The 19,841-nt window shown below is 41.1% G+C and overlaps 1 protein-coding gene across 2 annotated transcripts in view; it reads left to right on the top strand.

Moving 5' to 3' along the window:
* satb1b (SATB homeobox 1b) overlaps nucleotides 1-19,841 on the top strand; it is a 74,652-nt gene that overhangs the window by 17,273 nt on the left and 37,538 nt on the right. Inside the window, exons 1-3 of one of the 2 annotated variants that reach the window (XM_007574977.2) lie at nucleotides 5,640-5,876; nucleotides 15,043-15,154; nucleotides 17,465-17,542. In XM_007574977.2, the coding sequence (XP_007575039.1) occupies nucleotides 5,655-5,876; nucleotides 15,043-15,154; nucleotides 17,465-17,542 (412 nt within the window). In that variant the 5' untranslated portion in view covers nucleotides 5,640-5,654. Of the gene's footprint in view, nucleotides 1-5,639; nucleotides 5,877-15,042; nucleotides 15,155-17,464; nucleotides 17,543-19,841 lie in introns of those variants that run through there. The other variant, XM_007574979.2, reaches the window with a different exon arrangement.

Below are 19,841 nucleotides of genomic sequence, written 5' to 3'. Positions count from 1 at the left end.
TGTTTTTCACTTAGACAGGAAAGTTTTGGGAAGGTTGGAGATTAACCTCTTTCCGTTTTCAGATGATGTGTTGAGCAAAGCCATGGGAGATGTTCAAAGTTTAGATTATCATTTAATAACACACCCTGTGTCCGTCAGTCTTCATCATGCTGTTAGAGTAGAATAGAATAGAATAGAATAGAATAGAATAGAATAAGGTACATTCAAGTGACAGGCATATTCAGATTAAAAGAACTGTACAACTAAGCAAAACGTTCATGCACGTTTGTGCACAAAAACAAAGTATTTACAACAAATAGAAAACTGTGCAAATACCAGCAAGGATCGAAACACTTATTCAGTTTTTTGGGAGCAGTGATGGTTAAGGATCTTCTGTTATGCACCTTTGTGCATCGAGGATGCAGCAATCTGTCGCTGTAGGAGTTTCTGTTCAGCAGCAGCAGCTTCATGCATGGGGTGGGAGACATCGTCCACCTGCACTGGGTTGATGGGCGTCTTACAACATAGGTGGTGCTATGATGCAACATCGACTTCTTGGAGCTTTATATCCTGTTATGATGCCATTCCCTCCTCAGAAATTCATGCATGTGTGAGAAGTCCCACCTATTTTCCCAAAGCCCCGCCTTGGAGCACCTCTACCCTGCTCCTCTGCTCTTCTGCTCCTTCAGACTAGCGGCAGCAGCAGCAATTAGCAAACATCTGGTGGAACTGCGCGTCTGCTGAGCTCATTATAGGAACTGCTTCTCATGCCAATGCTGCTAAGAACAGCATAAAGGAGAGGCATTGGTGTTTCTATGTGCTGAAGGGGGAGTGTGAGAAGAGGTAGGAGCTTCTTAAAGAGACAGAGGCCAATTTCAAGGCATCAGACTGGGCTACATGTAAAGTAAAATATCTATTAAGTTGTTTTTGATACATACAGTGCTTTTATTACAAGTTCCTCAGTTGTGCAATAAAATGGAAGCTACATTATACCCTCCGTTTAATGTTGAGCTTATCTAAGTGCTTCCTCTCAGCTGCAGATAAGGTGCAGTGCCAACGTACCAGACCACAGAAGATGGCTGATGCCACCGCAGAGTCAAAAACCACCTCAAAAGACATCGACTGATAGTGTCCAAGAAACCCCTTAGGCCTTCGATTGGCTGTATTTGTAATACAATTGGATTCTGTTTGCTAATTCGGTGGCGTTTGATGGGAGTTGGTTGATTTTATTGAGGCAACAATACTTTCTGGAAATGTATTCTGCAAACCACTCTATCAATTTGAAATTTCTGGCTTGGGTTTGTTAGAACATGTCCTGATGATCCAATTGTATCTAAGAGACGGCTGCTATGACGGCGTTTGACATCTGTTACTCTGTGGGGGCCGCATGTGTCCGGCTACCCCCACCCAGCCGTTTGCTCCCCGATAAACACTCTCCCCGGCTCCCAGGCCCCTCCCTGCAAGGTTTCAACCAAAGCCAGCGAGGGCCGTGGGAGGAGAAAGGGGCGTAGTGGGAGGGAACGGAAGACTGGCACCTTTTTTAGGATTAGTGTTTCCCTGATATTCTGCTGTGTAATCCCAAAGCAAAAGGCGAGGTTAACAGATGACAGGATGGCTGCGAGTGAGTGAGCAAGCAAGCCCACCTCTGAACAGCTCTCAGAGGAGACGGAGGAGAAGAAAACGCTTTATTATTGTTGTTATTGCGTGAAATTCTTCTTTTGTGTTCTGCGACGTCAAATCTTTAATTTCACTCTTTGTGTGTTTGGACGCTGTTCTCACTCCTCAAGCAATTGGCTCCGACCCACAGCGGCTCTTAAACATTAACGGCTAATGACTCGAAGAAGCGTCCGCAAAATTAAACTTCTCATCGACCAATCAGCTGCTAGGACTGCAACTAATTATTATTTTAGTTACTGATTATTCTGACGATTAATCGGATAAAAATAATTGGCACTCTACAGATTCTTTAATTTAAGCCTTTTTTGTGAAATATTAAACATGTTAAAAACAAATAATTCCTTTTTTTAAACATTAAATTAAACATTTCAAACATTTCATCTATTTAGTGATCATTTGTAGAAAAGGACCCAACTGCAGGTAAAATAATAAAACGTGAAAAGCTCAACCCTATTGACTTAATATCTAAACTTTACAGGACTGATCTATTGATTATTTTTTGTATTAACTGATTAATAATTGGGTCGTAAAAGTTGCTTAATAACAGAATTTGAATCAGGTGATGATAAAATTATAGCGCTTTTTAATTTTACATACAAATGTAGATATTTTTCTGCAGTTTTGGCTTAATTACTGCTCTGAGTGTGTTGTTTTTTGACCTTGTATACTCCAATTAATAATGAATCAATTACTAAATTAGTTGACGATTATTTGATTAAAAACGATAAATCGTTTCAGCCGTACTCATCATTAATGACAAACTGATGTTTTAAAGCAGGTTTGGCAAAATCTGGTCTTCAAGAACTATTGAAGATCCGTTTCTGATCTTAAATGCACAACATATCTGTACCGTTTGTGGCTTAATTACTGCTCTCAGTATGTTGCTTTTCCAGCAAATGTCATGTTTTTGAGTCTCCAGTTAACGATTAATCGATTACTAAATTGGTTGACGATTAATTCAAAAATCATGAGTAATTCGACTAATCGTTTCAGCCCTAGATGCTACCAAGCTTAGAAACCCCATACCCTCGTTTGGTTTGCAGAAACTATGGCAACAAACGAGAATTTCCCCCCTTCCACCCTCTCGCTGAGCTGCCCCTGACGTACCAGCTGCTGCGTCGTGTAGCAGCAAAGTCATCAAAATGCCATCTTTGCGAGGCCTTCGCCACCTCGGCTGCCACAGGCGCAACCTGGCTGCCAGTGCGTGGCGTCTCTGTGTGGCGGCGGAGGGCAGGGGAGGGGTCATCCCAGTTGAGATGAATATGTGCCATAATTGAGCTCTGTTAGATGTTGGCGAGTGGCGAGGCGCAGTGTCGCAAATAGGATTCGCCTTTTCCCAATTGATTCAGGCAACCAGTGCAATCTGTGTGTGTGTGTGTACAGTACCTGGTTACTGCGATCCACTTACACACACACACATGCAGACACACTCACACACACTTTTCTCTCTCTTCCTGTCTCCTATGTCGGGGAGTGGAGTAGATGTTGGGGACCGATAGTAGCCCAGTGCCACTTCCTGGTCTTGCCGATAAGCGCTCTGTGCTGCAGATGGCTATCATTTAAAGGGTCCACACACACACACACACACACACACGCACACACACACACACACATATGCAGGCACAGAGGCAGAGTTAGTACCTGTTGACACACCGAAGCTCAGCCCTCCCGCTGGCTCCACAGTGGAAGCAGAGGCGCTGGTTATCTGCTTGATTTCACTTAGTGCGTCTGCATGTGTGTGTGACAGAGCAGTGGGGGGACGCAGAATAGGTGTGTGTGTGTGTGTGTTGTTTCTCCTCACACATACAGGCTGGGCCCCCTGTGAGAGGTAGAGTGATGTATTGAGGGAGAGGGCTGATTAATGAGGAGCGTTTATTAGAACATCTGTGTCAAAGATGGCGGAGGAAGAGGGAGCGAGAGAAAGAGAGAGAGAGATCTGCAGGCCTCTTGTTTGTTGCCTGGAGCCGCCTTAGCCCAGATATACTGTAAATAAAACATGGCAGGCTAGAGGAGAGGAGTTCATTATCCCAGCCCCCCCGAACTAAAAGGAGAACTGTATTCACTTTAAATTTAGCCTTTTCAGGTGGATCTTTGGGCTGCTGGAACCAGGTTAAACTGGATTGCATGGTTCACTGCCAGGTACGCCATTTATCATCCAGAATATTTCCATCTCTACCCCCCCGAGCTAAAACACACGGCAGGAAACCAGGCCGGCTTCGCCACTTCCCAAGGAATCGACCACAAAAGGTTGAACTACTATTTATTCTTTGCTAATAACAATATTGCATAAACTCTAAAGAAGGAAGTGCTTCATACATAAATGTATGACCCATTAAAAAGCTAATTCTGACTTCCTAACCCCAACCTGAACTCCATCAGGGTTTTTTTTATTGAATGAAGCCTTTTCAATAAATCTATAAAGGACCGCTTTGTTATACTGTTGAAGTCCGACTGCAGACCTCTCTGCCCCCCCCGCCTCCTCCCCTCTTGTTTTTCATCATGGCGGGATGATGCACCACAACATGCTTGGCACAGATTCACACCCAGCTGCAGTCGCCAATGTGACTCTGCTCAGCTGTCTTCATTTTTCCCAGAAATATTAAGATAAAATCAGCGCACCATCCGCTCCACACAGGCATTCTGAAGTATAGATTAGTTATGTTTTATTTTCACTGTATTGTGAACCATTTTCTCAACATTTAAATGTTTTTTACCACAATCAAGATCTTCTACTNATTTCATTTTTAAGCATTTCACTCGTACTGCAGGAGTTAATTCGGACTCTTCTTCAGTCAGTAGCAGCGTCCACACTGAAGAGGGTTGCTTTTAGATGTATTTACTCATCTGAATAATATTGGATTTTAACATTTTGGAACATTATCCAGTTCTGGTAATGAGCCGAGTTCTTTTCCATTTTTGTGACAAAAATGTTGACATGTATAAACTATCCTCAGATTTTCACCTTTTGTTTGTGGCAGAAACAATTAAACGCCTAAAATTCTTTCCAACCAAATTCAGCAATATGACATGTCAGCCCTGCATCATTCGCATTTAGTCGCTTTACTTTGTTAATGAAAACTCACATTTTTACAGATCAGTTGATATTGGAACAGCAAGCAGCATCTTTCAGGTTCACAATAATTGATCAAGTCTTGCATTTCGAGGAGTTTCTGTTGTATAACGGAAATAATTGAGCAGGTTTTTAACAATTGTTTGACAGCATATTGTAAATTATGTTCCTTTTCTTTCATGTCGTCCAGAATTGACCTGGTTTATAATCCAGAATCAATCACTTGATATGTTTAATACCTCAGACGTTTCTCACTGTATTCACATTTCTGTTGAAATCCTAATAGTCCCGTATTTTGCTGCTGAAAAGAATGCTCTCTCAACAAATTAATCCTACTGCAATTATTTAAATATAAAAACCATAACACAACTAAAAAATAAAGTTTTTGTTTTGTTTTTTTTTTTTTTAAATGGAAACTGTTTCCTTTTACAAAGTCTGTTCAAAAACTAAATGGGTCACAATGATTTAAAAAAAACTTTTTACCATTTTTATGAAATCACAGTTTATTTTTTATAATTTTTTTCAAACTCTTTTGCTGATGATATCACTCACTTTAGTGCTCTGCTCAAAGTCTACAATAGTTTTTTCCTAATAATCAGTATTAATAATCAAAATTCAACACATAATTTTCCTGTCCTAAGCACCAATAGTTATTAATATTAATATTACACTGTGTGTATGAATGAGCAGTCTCTTTAAAACATTGTTTTATTATTGTAAAACCAAGTCAGAATTATTATTCATTTGACATTTTAAACTTCTACAACAGTTTTTGTTTCCCTAATAATAAAAAATCTTGGAAAATTTAAGTGATTTAAAGTGCAAACCAAGTAAATTCAGCTTTTTTTAAACTGACTTGAGCTCCTCAGGGAGTAAATCTGTAAATAAATTCATATTTTTCAGTGTTTTTTTGTGTGTGCTTTTTTTCATGATCCTCTCTCTCTACCCCTTGTCCTTCTCCATCCCTTCCTCCTCCCCTCTCCTCTCCCCTCCGTCTCCTGTGTGTGTGTTTTTGTTTCCTAACAGTTGTCCTAAGCTGGAGGACCTGCCGCCCGAGCAATGGAGCCACTCTACAGTAAGAAACGCCCTCAAGGAGTTACTCAAAGACATGAATCAGAGCTCTCTGGCTAAAGAATGCCCTTTATCACAGGTGCTGAAGCCCAATCCGCTTATTCAAAATTCCCCCCACCCCCCAAAAAAGAGCAAAAGAAAGCAGAAAAATATCTCAACCTCACCCACCTCCCCTCCTTCCGCTACCATACCACACAACAAAACAAACACCCCTATCTCCATCACCTCCGTCTCTTATCTTTCACTTATCAAATGCCCTGAGTTTGATCCACTGGGAAAGAGAATTGGCATAGAAAATCCAAATCAATGGCCATTGTCGTCTGAATATTTTTTTTCCCTTTTTTTGCCGCCTACAAAACACACACACACACACCAAGAGACGTGCGTGCAGCCAAAAAACCAGAGGTGTTATTGAACATATGGTTATTGTTAGATAAACACTGGACCAATCCCAGAACGATCCGGATTGTGTTTTTTTTGCTCTCTTTTTTTTATTTTGTCTTTTTAGTTCATTTCGTATCACTGCGCTGGGCTGGAGAATTACACATTCACATGTTAGGTGTCACGCTGTGTGCCGAGAGGTTCAATAGAGCGCGCTTGCACTGATATTGTATTAAAAGGCAATGCAGTCGGTATATCATGGAGGCAGTGAATGGAAAGAAAAGGCTGCATATCTCGGAGTGTGTGTGTGTGTGTGTGTGTTAGCTACTGTTCAGCAGGGCTTGTGTGTGTTTTCCTGGATTTGTTGGTGAAATATTCAGACTGTATCTGCGCTCTTTGAGGTTTTTAGCGAGCAGCCAGCTCTCCTCCCAGTCCACTGGATGGTCACCTGGAGACCCGGGTTTGTGCCGTGTGTATGCGCAAGAAGCTGCTTTCGGTGCATGTGTGTGTGCGTGTGTGGGTGTGTGTGTGTGTGTGTGTTTAGCTGGGCATGATGATGTAAAGAGTCCCTGGGTGGCGTTCAGGCGGAGCCCAGCCCGGTCTGGTAATCACCCTGTTTACGGTCCATATGTGAAGACGGCTCAGAGGAGAGCGCACACTAGCTCCGAGGATTTAACACACAAAGCACATTCAGTCTGTCTCAGACACAAATTTGCAAGACTGACACACACACAAGTTTCAGATTAAATTATCAGATTGCTTTTGTTTTGTTTTTTTCCTTTCAAGCCAATGTCTTTCGTTCCCACTTACCAGTTTAAATGCTATAAATCAGCCCTAAATGCTCTGTTATGTAAAACCGAAGCTATCTCAGATGTATATACACAACAGCAATGAGCTTACACAAGCTTACCCTGTGGAGTTTCCTACGTTTTGCTACAGCAACACAATTCTAGGAGTTTTATTGGGATTTTAATGTGATAGAAGAGCATCCTAGTGAAGGAACATGATTTACTTCTGGACTCTTTTGAGCTGCAGGTCTTTTCCTCCATTTCTCTGCCAGTTCTGTCCGTCTAGAAGCTTAAATTTACATCCGTTTTTCTTCGCCAGATACCTTCAGCGTCTGTAAACAGCAATTTACAAATCTTGACACAGTCATTGTCAATTAGATGTAGGTCTGGATTTTGACTGGCCTCTTTTTAACTCAAACGTAGCTCTGCCCAAACCGTCCATTGGAAGGTGAGCCTCCATCGCCTCCTCTTTTGCTCTAATTTCCCGTCAAATTTGACCTTTCCCAACTGAAAGAAAGCATCCTTACCACATGATCCTGAGCTTTAATGTGGAAATATGTGTTTATACTAATGTAGAGGCCAACTTTACCAAACATAGCATCTTGTAAGGAAGCCAATAATTTAAATTTTCCTCTACTTTCCTCTTGTTTGCTGTTCCTCTGGCTCACACCTTTTCACAAACTTCAAACAGGACGTCTTTCCTCTGCAGGTTTGACAAATAGTTATCCTGTCGACGGATTCAGATTTGTGGCTCTCCAGTTTCTTGCCATCGGTTTCTTAACCTCTTCTTTTATTAATTGCCTTCTTTATCCTGTTTTTCACTTAGACAGGAAAGTTTTGGGAAGGTTGGAGATTAACCTCTTTCCGTTTTCAGATGATGTGTTGAGCAAAGCCATGGGAGATGTTCAAAGTTTAGATTATCATTTAATAACACACCCTGTGTCCGTCAGTCTTCATCATGCTGTTAGAGTAGAATAGAATAGAATAGAATAGAATAGAATAGAATAAGGTACATTCAAGTGACAGGCATATTCAGATTAAAAGAACTGTACAACTAAGCAAAACGTTCATGCACGTTTGTGCACAAAAACAAAGTATTTACAACAAATAGAAAACTGTGCAAATACCAGCAAGGATCGAAACACTTATTCAGTTTTTTGGGAGCAGTGATGGTTAAGGATCTTCTGTTATGCACCTTTGTGCATCGAGGATGCAGCAATCTGTCGCTGTAGGAGTTTCTGTTCAGCAGCAGCAGCTTCATGCATGGGGTGGGAGACATCGTCCACCTGCACTGGGTTGATGGGCGTCTTACAACATAGGTGGTGCTATGATGCAACATCGACTTCTTGGAGCTTTATATCCTGTTATGATGCCATTCCCTCCTCAGAAATTCATGCATGTGTGAGAAGTCCCACCTATTTTCCCAAAGCCCCGCCTTGGAGCACCTCTACCCTGCTCCTCTGCTCTTCTGCTCCTTCAGACTAGCGGCAGCAGCAGCAATTAGCAAACATCTGGTGGAACTGCGCGTCTGCTGAGCTCATTATAGGAACTGCTTCTCATGCCAATGCTGCTAAGAACAGCATAAAGGAGAGGCATTGGTGTTTCTATGTGCTGAAGGGGGAGTGTGAGAAGAGGTAGGAGCTTCTTAAAGAGACAGAGGCCAATTTCAAGGCATCAGACTGGGCTACATGTAAAGTAAAATATCTATTAAGTTGTTTTTGATACATACAGTGCTTTTATTACAAGTTCCTCAGTTGTGCAATAAAATGGAAGCTACATTATACCCTCCGTTTAATGTTGAGCTTATCTAAGTGCTTCCTCTCAGCTGCAGATAAGGTGCAGTGCCAACGTACCAGACCACAGAAGATGGCTGATGCCACCGCAGAGTCAAAAACCACCTCAAAAGACATCGACTGATAGTGTCCAAGAAACCCCTTAGGCCTTCGATTGGCTGTATTTGTAATACAATTGGATTCTGTTTGCTAATTCGGTGGCGTTTGATGGGAGTTGGTTGATTTTATTGAGGCAACAATACTTTCTGGAAATGTATTCTGCAAACCACTCTATCAATTTGAAATTTCTGGCTTGGGTTTGTTAGAACATGTCCTGATGATCCAATTGTATCTAAGAGACGGCTGCTATGACGGCGTTTGACATCTGTTACTCTGTGGGGGCCGCATGTGTCCGGCTACCCCCACCCAGCCGTTTGCTCCCCGATAAACACTCTCCCCGGCTCCCAGGCCCCTCCCTGCAAGGTTTCAACCAAAGCCAGCGAGGGCCGTGGGAGGAGAAAGGGGCGTAGTGGGAGGGAACGGAAGACTGGCACCTTTTTTAGGATTAGTGTTTCCCTGATATTCTGCTGTGTAATCCCAAAGCAAAAGGCGAGGTTAACAGATGACAGGATGGCTGCGAGTGAGTGAGCAAGCAAGCCCACCTCTGAACAGCTCTCAGAGGAGACGGAGGAGAAGAAAACGCTTTATTATTGTTGTTATTGCGTGAAATTCTTCTTTTGTGTTCTGCGACGTCAAATCTTTAATTTCACTCTTTGTGTGTTTGGACGCTGTTCTCACTCCTCAAGCAATTGGCTCCGACCCACAGCGGCTCTTAAACATTAACGGCTAATGACTCGAAGAAGCGTCCGCAAAATTAAACTTCTCATCGACCAATCAGCTGCTAGGACTGCAACTAATTATTATTTTAGTTACTGATTATTCTGACGATTAATCGGATAAAAATAATTGGCACTCTACAGATTCTTTAATTTAAGCCTTTTTTGTGAAATATTAAACATGTTAAAAACAAATAATTCCTTTTTTTAAACATTAAATTAAACATTTCAAACATTTCATCTATTTAGTGATCATTTGTAGAAAAGGACCCAACTGCAGGTAAAATAATAAAACGTGAAAAGCTCAACCCTATTGACTTAATATCTAAACTTTACAGGACTGATCTATTGATTATTTTTTGTATTAACTGATTAATAATTGGGTCGTAAAAGTTGCTTAATAACAGAATTTGAATCAGGTGATGATAAAATTATAGCGCTTTTTAATTTTACATACAAATGTAGATATTTTTCTGCAGTTTTGGCTTAATTACTGCTCTGAGTGTGTTGTTTTTTGACCTTGTATACTCCAATTAATAATGAATCAATTACTAAATTAGTTGACGATTATTTGATTAAAAACGATAAATCGTTTCAGCCGTACTCATCATTAATGACAAACTGATGTTTTAAAGCAGGTTTGGCAAAATCTGGTCTTCAAGAACTATTGAAGATCCGTTTCTGATCTTAAATGCACAACATATCTGTACCGTTTGTGGCTTAATTACTGCTCTCAGTATGTTGCTTTTCCAGCAAATGTCATGTTTTTGAGTCTCCAGTTAACGATTAATCGATTACTAAATTGGTTGACGATTAATTCAAAAATCATGAGTAATTCGACTAATCGTTTCAGCCCTAGATGCTACCAAGCTTAGAAACCCCATACCCTCGTTTGGTTTGCAGAAACTATGGCAACAAACGAGAATTTCCCCCCTTCCACCCTCTCGCTGAGCTGCCCCTGATGTACCAGCTGCTGCGTCGTGTAGCAGCAAAGTCATCAAAATGCCATCTTTGCGAGGCCTTCGCCACCTCGGCTGCCACAGGCGCAACCTGGCTGCCAGTGCGTGGCGTCTCTGTGTGGCGGCGGCGGAGGGGAGGGGAAGGGAAGGGAGGGGTCATCCCAGCTGAGATGAATATGTGCCATAATTGAGCTCTGCTAGATGTTGGCGAGCGGCGAGGCGCAGTGTCGCAAATAGGATTCGCCTTTTCCCAATTGATTCAGGCAACCAGTGCAATCTGTGTGTGTGTGTGTACAGTACCTGGTTACTGCGATCCACTTACACACACACACATGCAGACACACTCACACACACTTTTCTCTCTCTTCCTGTCTCCTATGTCGGGGAGTGGAGTAGATGTTGGGGACCGATAGTAGCCCAGTGCCACTTCCTGGTCTTGCCGATAAGCGCTCTGTGCTGCAGATGGCTATCATTTAAAGGGTCCACACACACACACACACACACACACGCACACACACACACACACATATGCAGGCACAGAGGCAGAGTTAGTACCTGTTGACACACCGAAGCTCAGCCCTCCCGCTGGCTCCACAGTGGAAGCAGAGGCGCTGGTTATCTGCTTGATTTCACTTAGTGCGTCTGCATGTGTGTGTGACAGAGCAGTGGGGGGACGCAGAATAGGTGTGTGTGTGTGTGTGTTGTTTCTCCTCACACATACAGGCTGGGCCCCCTGTGAGAGGTAGAGTGATGTATTGAGGGAGAGGGCTGATTAATGAGGAGCGTTTATTAGAACATCTGTGTCAAAGATGGCGGAGGAAGAGGGAGCGAGAGAAAGAGAGAGAGAGATCTGCAGGCCTCTTGTTTGTTGCCTGGAGCCGCCTTAGCCCAGATATACTGTAAATAAAACATGGCAGGCTAGAGGAGAGGAGTTCATTATCCCAGCCCCCCCGAACTAAAAGGAGAACTGTATTCACTTTAAATTTAGCCTTTTCAGGTGGATCTTTGGGCTGCTGGAACCAGGTTAAACTGGATTGCATGGTTCACTGCCAGGTACGCCATTTATCATCCAGAATATTTCCATCTCTACCCCCCCGAGCTAAAACACACGGCAGGAAACCAGGCCGGCTTCGCCACTTCCCAAGGAATCGACCACAAAAGGTTGAACTACTATTTATTCTTTGCTAATAACAATATTGCATAAACTCTAAAGAAGGAAGTGCTTCATACATAAATGTATGACCCATTAAAAAGCTAATTCTGACTTCCTAACCCCAACCTGAACTCCATCAGGGTTTTTTTATTGAATGGAGCCTTTTCAATAAATCTATAAAGGACCGCTTTGTTATACTGTTGAAGTCCGACTGCAGACCTCTCTGCCCCCCCCGCCTCCTCCCCTCTTGTTTTTCATCATGGCGGGATGATGCACCACAACATGCTTGGCACAGATTCACACCCAGCTGCAGTCGCCAATGTGACTCTGCTCAGCTGTCTTCATTTTTCCCAGAAATATTAAGATAAAATCAGCGCACCATCCGCTCCACACAGGCATTCTGAAGTATAGATTAGTTATGTTTTATTTTCACTGTATTGTGAACCATTTTCTCAACATTTAAATGTTTTTTACCACAATCAAGATCTTCTACTGACTCCTCTCATGGTTCATTCCTCTGGTGTTGTTCTGCAGTTTTTGTTTTGTCGTTACAGCTTTATAAAATGACTTAACTTTCAGGTGGGGTTCTATTAAAACACCATGAGCAATCAATATCCTACCTGCAACAGATAACAATCTTATCCACTTTAATTTGATCATTGGAATAAGTTTTAGATCTGACATGTTCTTACAGTTTGAACAGAAAAGTGGTTTTCTAACAACCTAAGAAGTTCAGCAAAAAAAAAATATTTTATTGAAATTATGTTGATATTTGATTGTTTTGTAGAGCCCCTTCACACAGGATTACTGTGGATTTGATGTCAGACGACTCAGACGTTGTTTACGATCATTGTTTTAAGCTAATTTGTTCAGGATAAACCTGTAACATTTAGATCCACTTTTACATGTTTCCACCTCAGCTTATTACTTTTAATGCGAGAAGCGGCCAAGTTGAAACGCGAAGTTGGCCTTGCAGAGGGTAACTGATGGTAGTTGGAGTTTTTCAGTTTTCCAAAGGGAAATCCAACTTCGGATGGGTGTCTGATCGATTTTTACAACCGGGAAGTCAGAATTTCCCAGTTCTAAGTAAAACTGGAACATAAAACTCCACGTTCAGATCGTATTAACAGTAGTGGCACTTGAATTGCATTGTATTATCAGTAAGATCAAACTGGAATCTGTTTAGACTGATTTAAATATACATTTCTGGTTTAAGATTTGTGGTTTATTGGTTCCTTGCACATAAACTGAATTGAATTCAAAGGAAATGAAGTGACGCAGTTGTCAGTATTCACGGCTAGATCCTTGTGATACGTTGTGGGAAGTTGCAGAGAATGTCTCTGGAATGTGAAAAATGTAACAGAAAACCCTTTTGGGAGACTGCAAAGAAGCTTTAGTGTCTTTACAGTGAAGGAGACGATGGAGAGAACAACTGGCTGTTTTTCTGCTGTCCAGTGTTTTCTTTTAGACGAGTTTAAGCTTCACACTGCGTTTTTGATACCATCTTACAAGGTTGTCTTATGTAGTTCAACAACAATTTCCTGCCAAACTAGATTAACCATCAGCAAGATAAAACTAAGGCGTGTTATTAAAGACCTTTGGCAGACTGTACTAATTTGAAGTAAGGGTCAACGATGGTTTCATTTAAGAAACCGTCGTTGTTTTATCTGTAACTTAATGGGACAGTTCAGACGCTTTGAAAGTCGGGTTCTGTTGAGACTTTGGCTGATTAATATTTTACCTGCAGTAGATGGGCCAAAATGAAAGCTGATTTCTGTCTTATCAAAAACTCCAGTCTTTTAAACATCAACTGCAAAATAAGGTTTGTACCTTCAAACAGTCTTGGTGATTTATGTAGACGTTCATGGTGATTTACGCCACATTTGGTGTTGCTCCGCAATTAACGTCAGCCTTCCAAAAAGCCTTCAAAAGGGGAAAGAATGGAGAACCTGGTGGTGCAGAAAGGGGTTACAAGAACTGGTTCTTATCTCAGTTGCTTCTTATTCACACACTATAAGCAAGTTGTTGTTTTGAAGGCATGAACCACAGTCTGTCAGAAGTTTGAGTTAAAATGCAGCAGAAAACCTCAGCTGAACCATGTGTTTTGGTCAGACTTTATATTTTGCCCTGAAGCAACAAACAGTCCAGCTGAATCTGACTTGAAACGAAACCTCGACCTCATCCACACTGTTAGGTACGGTGGTGGATCTGTGCTGCTGTGGGCCTTTCCCATGTGAAATGTGTCTGGCAAATTAAGCATAATGAGCTTTATTTACATTTGTAGCAGGAAAATCCAGTTTGTTTTGCCACCTGCATATACAAAAGTCCTTATTCCGTGTTCAGATCATTTATAAAATTATAACTGGAGGTCTTTTAACATGATTTGTCTTCACTTTGCTCTAACTACTTCTGCAGGGATCTACCAGTCAAAACCTCTTAACAGAACCTTGCATGAAATAAATCTGAAGTATCCCTTTAATACAAAAGGTCAGGAGTTCAGAGTTGCTCTGACCTTTTTGATGGCACAGCTGTTGGCTTCTTCCTCCCCGTTCTGCGCGGAGAAGCCGAAGCCAGAAAAGCAGAATTATGCTGAAACAGTTGGTTTGTGCTCGTTCTGCCAGCAGGTCCCCCGCACAAAACCTCCAAGCGCATATATTATAGAAACCGATAAAGATGGCATACCTATAATTTGAAAACAGATGGTTTGGTTCTTTTGAATATTTATAACAATCAGAAACATTTTTTTTTTCCTGCATTCACCCGGAGGCTGGCGAGGTGTTAAAACGCTCGTTTTAATGAAACTGCATGGGGATTTAATAAATGGGGCTTTTGTTTGTCTCAGGTTGGAGGTAAATGTTGAGAGAGCAGAGAGTCAACTGTATAGGGAGAGTCGGCGTCACAGAGCGACATGCTCGCTGCGGACCCCGACGCGCTTGAAGTTTTTTGTCTCCAACAGATTGCACAAATAAAAATAAAAAGATTCGTATTCGCTCACATGAAACACCTCCACAGCTGTTGGTGCTTAATACATTGCTATGTTCCTTTTGAAGGTAAATATTTTTCTTGTTCTTGATGAATAATACCCACACTGCAAAAGACAAACTCTGTGGCATTTGATAAAAAAAAATAATAAAAATAACAGATTAAACCTTGTTTGATGTAATTTCTTGTTCGTTTGGAGGGAAAGAATCGTACACATCTGCATGTCTTACACTTTTATCCTCCCCTGTATTTTATTTGCTTTGACAAGCGACAGTGTTGCTGCATGTTCCACCAGCTCTAATATTATGTCTGTATTTTCCACAGTGAGAATCTAAAAGTCTCTCCCGCTCTCTCAATCAATCTCTCTCTTTCAGAGTATGATTTCCTCCATTGTGAACAGCACTTACTATGCAAATGTGTCGGCGGCAAAGTGTCAGGAATTTGGGCGCTGGTATAAACATTTCAAGAAGACAAAAGATATGATGGGTAAGCAAAACGGAGGGGCGCAAAGTATGGCGCTCACACTTTTGTCTCTGCATACAGACACGCACGCACACACACTTTTTAACACACACTCGCACCAGTCATCATCACAATATGTCCCCTATCCAAACGGCTCTTTGTCTTCCTGCTGTTGAACGCTGCACAGATACATTTTTATCTTGTTATCTAATATTTCAAGGTCAAAAGGACTTACAACCATTGGAATAAGAAAGTACACCCTTTCTCAGCTCCATGGTTTTGTTTATTAGGACAGTAGAAATGATCGGGTCTCTACAAGGTCAAAAAAACATGTAAATATAACCTTTGTTGTTGGCACTATAAAGCAAGAAATGGAAAATATGTTTGTAGAAAATCTAAGTGGACCCTTTTGGGTTGTGACCTCTATAAAAGCAGGAGTGTTTACTGTTTGCTGGTCTGGATGTGTGTTACCACAATGCCACGTTAGAAAGAGTCAGCAGTAGCTTTAGAGGAGCTTCTCATCAATCCTGGAAGGCTTATAAAACTCTTCATGAACAATTTAAAGTCCGTGATTCTACATCCATTAGTGCAAAACGTTTAAGTCGTTTGCTAATGTTCATGGGAAAGTTTTTCCCTGAAAAATTCAACCTCACCTTCTGAAAAATGCTAAAATGATACCAACAGCTTCATCCCAGACTGTCCAGGCCTCAGTTAGCTTGGTGGATGTTAATGCTCATGTCTGGACAGTTTGTAAAAACAACCACACATCCGCATTCATAAAGTGCTTCGGATTCTGTTTTCACACGATAAACTCGGTTTGATTTAGGACCAAAGCTGCAACATTTGTTACATTTTCAGCTGATGCGATTCGCTTTCACACTGCTTTGTGTAAAATGATTTAAGCTAATTCAAAAACCTGTTCACCCCGTCGCCTGTGGGGGCGCTGCACCAAGACCTACTGAGGGAAACGGCATGAAAACCTCTGAAGAAGACACAGAGCGCAACTTATTTCTTCACAAAATGCAAAGAATGGAGTTTTAGCGGTCGTTGGATTTTCTCTTAATTGGGTCTGTTCAGTTTTTTTCCACAATCAGCTTTTCCATTTTGCTCCTCGTATTTTGTGCAATTAATAACAGCATTTTGGAAACTTTAGCTTGTGCTTTGTAAGCTTGATGTCAGTTTCATTTTTAATTACCATATTTTCCAGACTAAACATCACACTTATTTTCATAGTTTGCCTGGTTCTGCGACTTATTCGTGTTTTTATTTTTGGACTGATGCATTAAATATTAATTCATATTGATATGAACCAAGGATTAAACATTAGCGTCTGCAGTGCAAGGAAAGCTAGCTGAAAATAAATAAATGTGACTAAATGTCACTTAAATGTGTCTTATGCACATAAATGTTTTTTCCCTCTTTGTGTCACATTTTTTGATTGTAACTTTTACTCTTTATCAATGTATTGTCCAGAAAATACGGAAGGTGGGCAGGGTGTGCTTTCTTTCTCTCAGTTACTGCATCTCAAAATGAGCTATTATTACCACACCCAACAAACATTTCTGAACATTTTCTTTTTATGTTTTGTATAACTCTGTGAATAAAAGGCGGCATTGGCTTTAACTGTCCACTACCCCATCCGGAATTAAATTAGATTTCTTATCTATCTCTCTACCAATGCATTACTTTATATAATCTAAAAAAATACCCTTTGACCTCCCAGGAAATGGGGGTCATATAATGCCAGTTCCACCAAAGCTGGAGATAGTTGTCAGATATTCGTTTCTGTAGTTTTATTAAGCGGAGCAGCTCTGTGCTGGGGAACCTGTAGGGCAGCAGGCATTGGTGAGATATTAGTTTTAGTAATCTGTTGAGCTGAATCTTTTTTTTTCTGCCAGGATGCTATTCCTCACAGCGATGACAGACAAGATTCTTTATCAAAAATGTTTTCACATCCTGCATGCAAACGGTGTGCTGCGATCATATTTTATCTGATCCTTTTAAAGTGACAACGTACACCGGGTACATTATTTCCTTCAGAGCCGCTGTTCTTGTGTTTTCTCTTGCTTCACTCCCACACGTTTTCTGTCACACTTGTTTTCTATCCGGTTTTATGTTCCTCAGACGGGGAGCTGCTGCAGCTGCCAGTCTGGCCTTTTTGTAGTGATGCTGATGCTTTTTATTCCTGCATAGCTGGAAGTGAGAGAGACGATCTGTAGAAAGCCTTAACCCCTGTGTTTCTCTCCTCACGCCTGCATGGCGTGGTGTGTGTGTGTGCGTGTGTGTGTGTGTGTGTGTGTGTGTGTGTGTTTGTGTGTGTATTCGCCCGTGCAGGCATGCGCCAACCCTCCCAGCTGGAGGGCTACCTAGGGACGTGCGTCCTCCGTGAGAGCCCGCGTGCCAATGCGCTAGGTAGGTTACAGCATGGGCACAGACACACACACACACACACACACACACACACACACGCTTAAAACACACACATTAATAACCTGCAGCTTTACTGTAACCCAACCACAATACCTGCAAGTTTAGCTCCTGTTTTCCCAAGGTTAACTGTAAATCTCTGTTTCAAACATTAATAGAAGAAACAGTCACCCACTCAGTATTTGAGAAGCAACATTTTATTCCTAAATGCATAAACTAAAATAGTTACCTTCTGACTCTCCTAACTAGAATTTTAATTAAAATCTTATTTCTGGTTCTAAAAAGCAATTCATGCTAATTTAAAGTCATGCAGAAATGAAACGAGTCGCTTTAAGAGCTCGTTTCCTCCATGAAAGCTGAAGCTTGTCAAACATTCGACCTTAACTTAGAAAATAAATCTCATAAAGTACTATTTCTAATGCTTGATTTTTATTTTGAGTAGATTTCAGAGGGACAATGATATTTTTGGAAATTTGATCTGGAGGCTCAACAAATATTATTGTAAACACTTAAAAGTATTCACACTTCTGGGATTATTTGTAAAAACGACAAATAATTTGTGATGTGAAAGAAAAAGGAATCGTTTTACATTTATTTCAAGGAAACTGAAAAGTACAGTGTGCTGCTTGTTTTAGAGACACAATAGAGATAAAATACAAGAAGTTTAAAGTTTAGTTAAGTTGTGAAAAAAGGGTGCGTCACTCCGCACTTCCTTTCCACTTCACCTCTATGCTTTCACTTTTGTTGGTCAATCACTTAAAAATCCTTTGAAATATGTTGAGATTCGTGGCGGAACGATGAAAAATTAGGCATTTAATTTACCCACTCACAATTTAAGACTGCAAAGTAATATTACATTACACATAGCGAGTTTACAAACAATCTGTGTTGCTTGAATCACATTGTCGTCACAGATTGATTTGGATTATGTCACTTTAAGAACAAATTCCCTCTCTGATTGGTCAGATGAAGAAATAAAAATGGTGGTTGTTCCTTTAATGGGTTTATTTACCCTGGAAGTTTAAATTGATTCTTCCAGTTGTGCTGAAGAGCCAAATTTATATTCTATACATTTCTTATTAATTTGGCAGCCATGTTGGATTTTCAGGCAAGAAAAGTTTTACTTTTTGGAATAATCAGGACTCAAGATTTGTTTGCTAAAGCTTCGATCTCATGTAGATTTGCCACAGGGTAAGAAAAAGCCTAAAAGAATCAGCGGTTCCACTTATTAACGGAGTGTTTTTGTTTCTATATGAATTTATTGTTTCTTAAAAAGCACAAACCTTTGAAGCAGGAAAGAAGAAAACTCAAATCTTCTCATAATAAACGCACAAGTTGCATGATTTTTAGGAGAAACCCTGAACATGAAGTCACTTTTCCACTCAAATCATGATCTAAATCGTGACAGCTCATAAAAACGGTCACGTATGAAATCCTTCAGTCTGGAACTTTACGCTGCGATAAGAAAACCAACCACATTGGTGCACATTTGCAGCGATAACATCTCCAGACATGCAGTCAAACACAAACTCTAGCACCCACATGTCATGTTAACCAAACGTCAGATAAAAACCCAGCACATCTATGTCAGTTGTCCACCACAGGCTTGCGGCAGAGTCCATCTAATTGGGTTGATCTTTGGCAACATGTGGAGAGGAATCTGCTGGAAAAACGCAGCTAAACTGAGAAACAAAGTTATTTATCTGTGCTTTGGTTAACGTTCCTGGTTATTGAGTAAAGTTCCCGATCCTTAGGAAAGCCAACGTAAAAGTGAGAGTTGAGTCAATCCCTTTTTCATTCACTCTGTCAAACACACACATAGACACACACACATGCTCTCTCCCTCAGCTCACATCCCATTCCCATTGTGTGTTTAATCCGGGACTCTTTTGTGGCAGGATTCCACATGAGGACTCCCGCTTCTGTGGCAGCCGTTTTTTTTTTCCTCCCAGGGCCTGCCATGCTCTTCTGTCACCCCTACTCTTTTCAATTTGCATGGAAATACCTCCATGTGCCTCTGTTTGTGTGTTGTGAGCATGCCCCCCAGCAGTCTGCATGTGCAAGCATATGCACACACACACATTCATATAGGAGTGAATAGGCATGTCATACCATCAGAGCCAAGGAATGCCAGGGATTATGAGAAAAGATGTGATTATTACCAACATTTTTTTGTTGTTTTGTTCTTGTTTTATCCTCGTCACCCCTCCACTCCACATCATTTGTTAAAAAAAGGCTCAATAGACCTGTCTTGGACGGTGGTTTTCTGCATCCTGACAGTTAT

Source organism: Poecilia formosa, unplaced genomic scaffold (genome assembly GCF_000485575.1).
Source record: "Poecilia formosa unplaced genomic scaffold, Poecilia_formosa-5.1.2 Scaffold366, whole genome shotgun sequence".
Taxonomy (NCBI): Eukaryota; Metazoa; Chordata; class Actinopteri; order Cyprinodontiformes; family Poeciliidae; genus Poecilia; species Poecilia formosa.
Note: the sequence above shows the minus strand (reverse complement) of the source record. Positions and strands in the feature narration are given on the sequence as shown.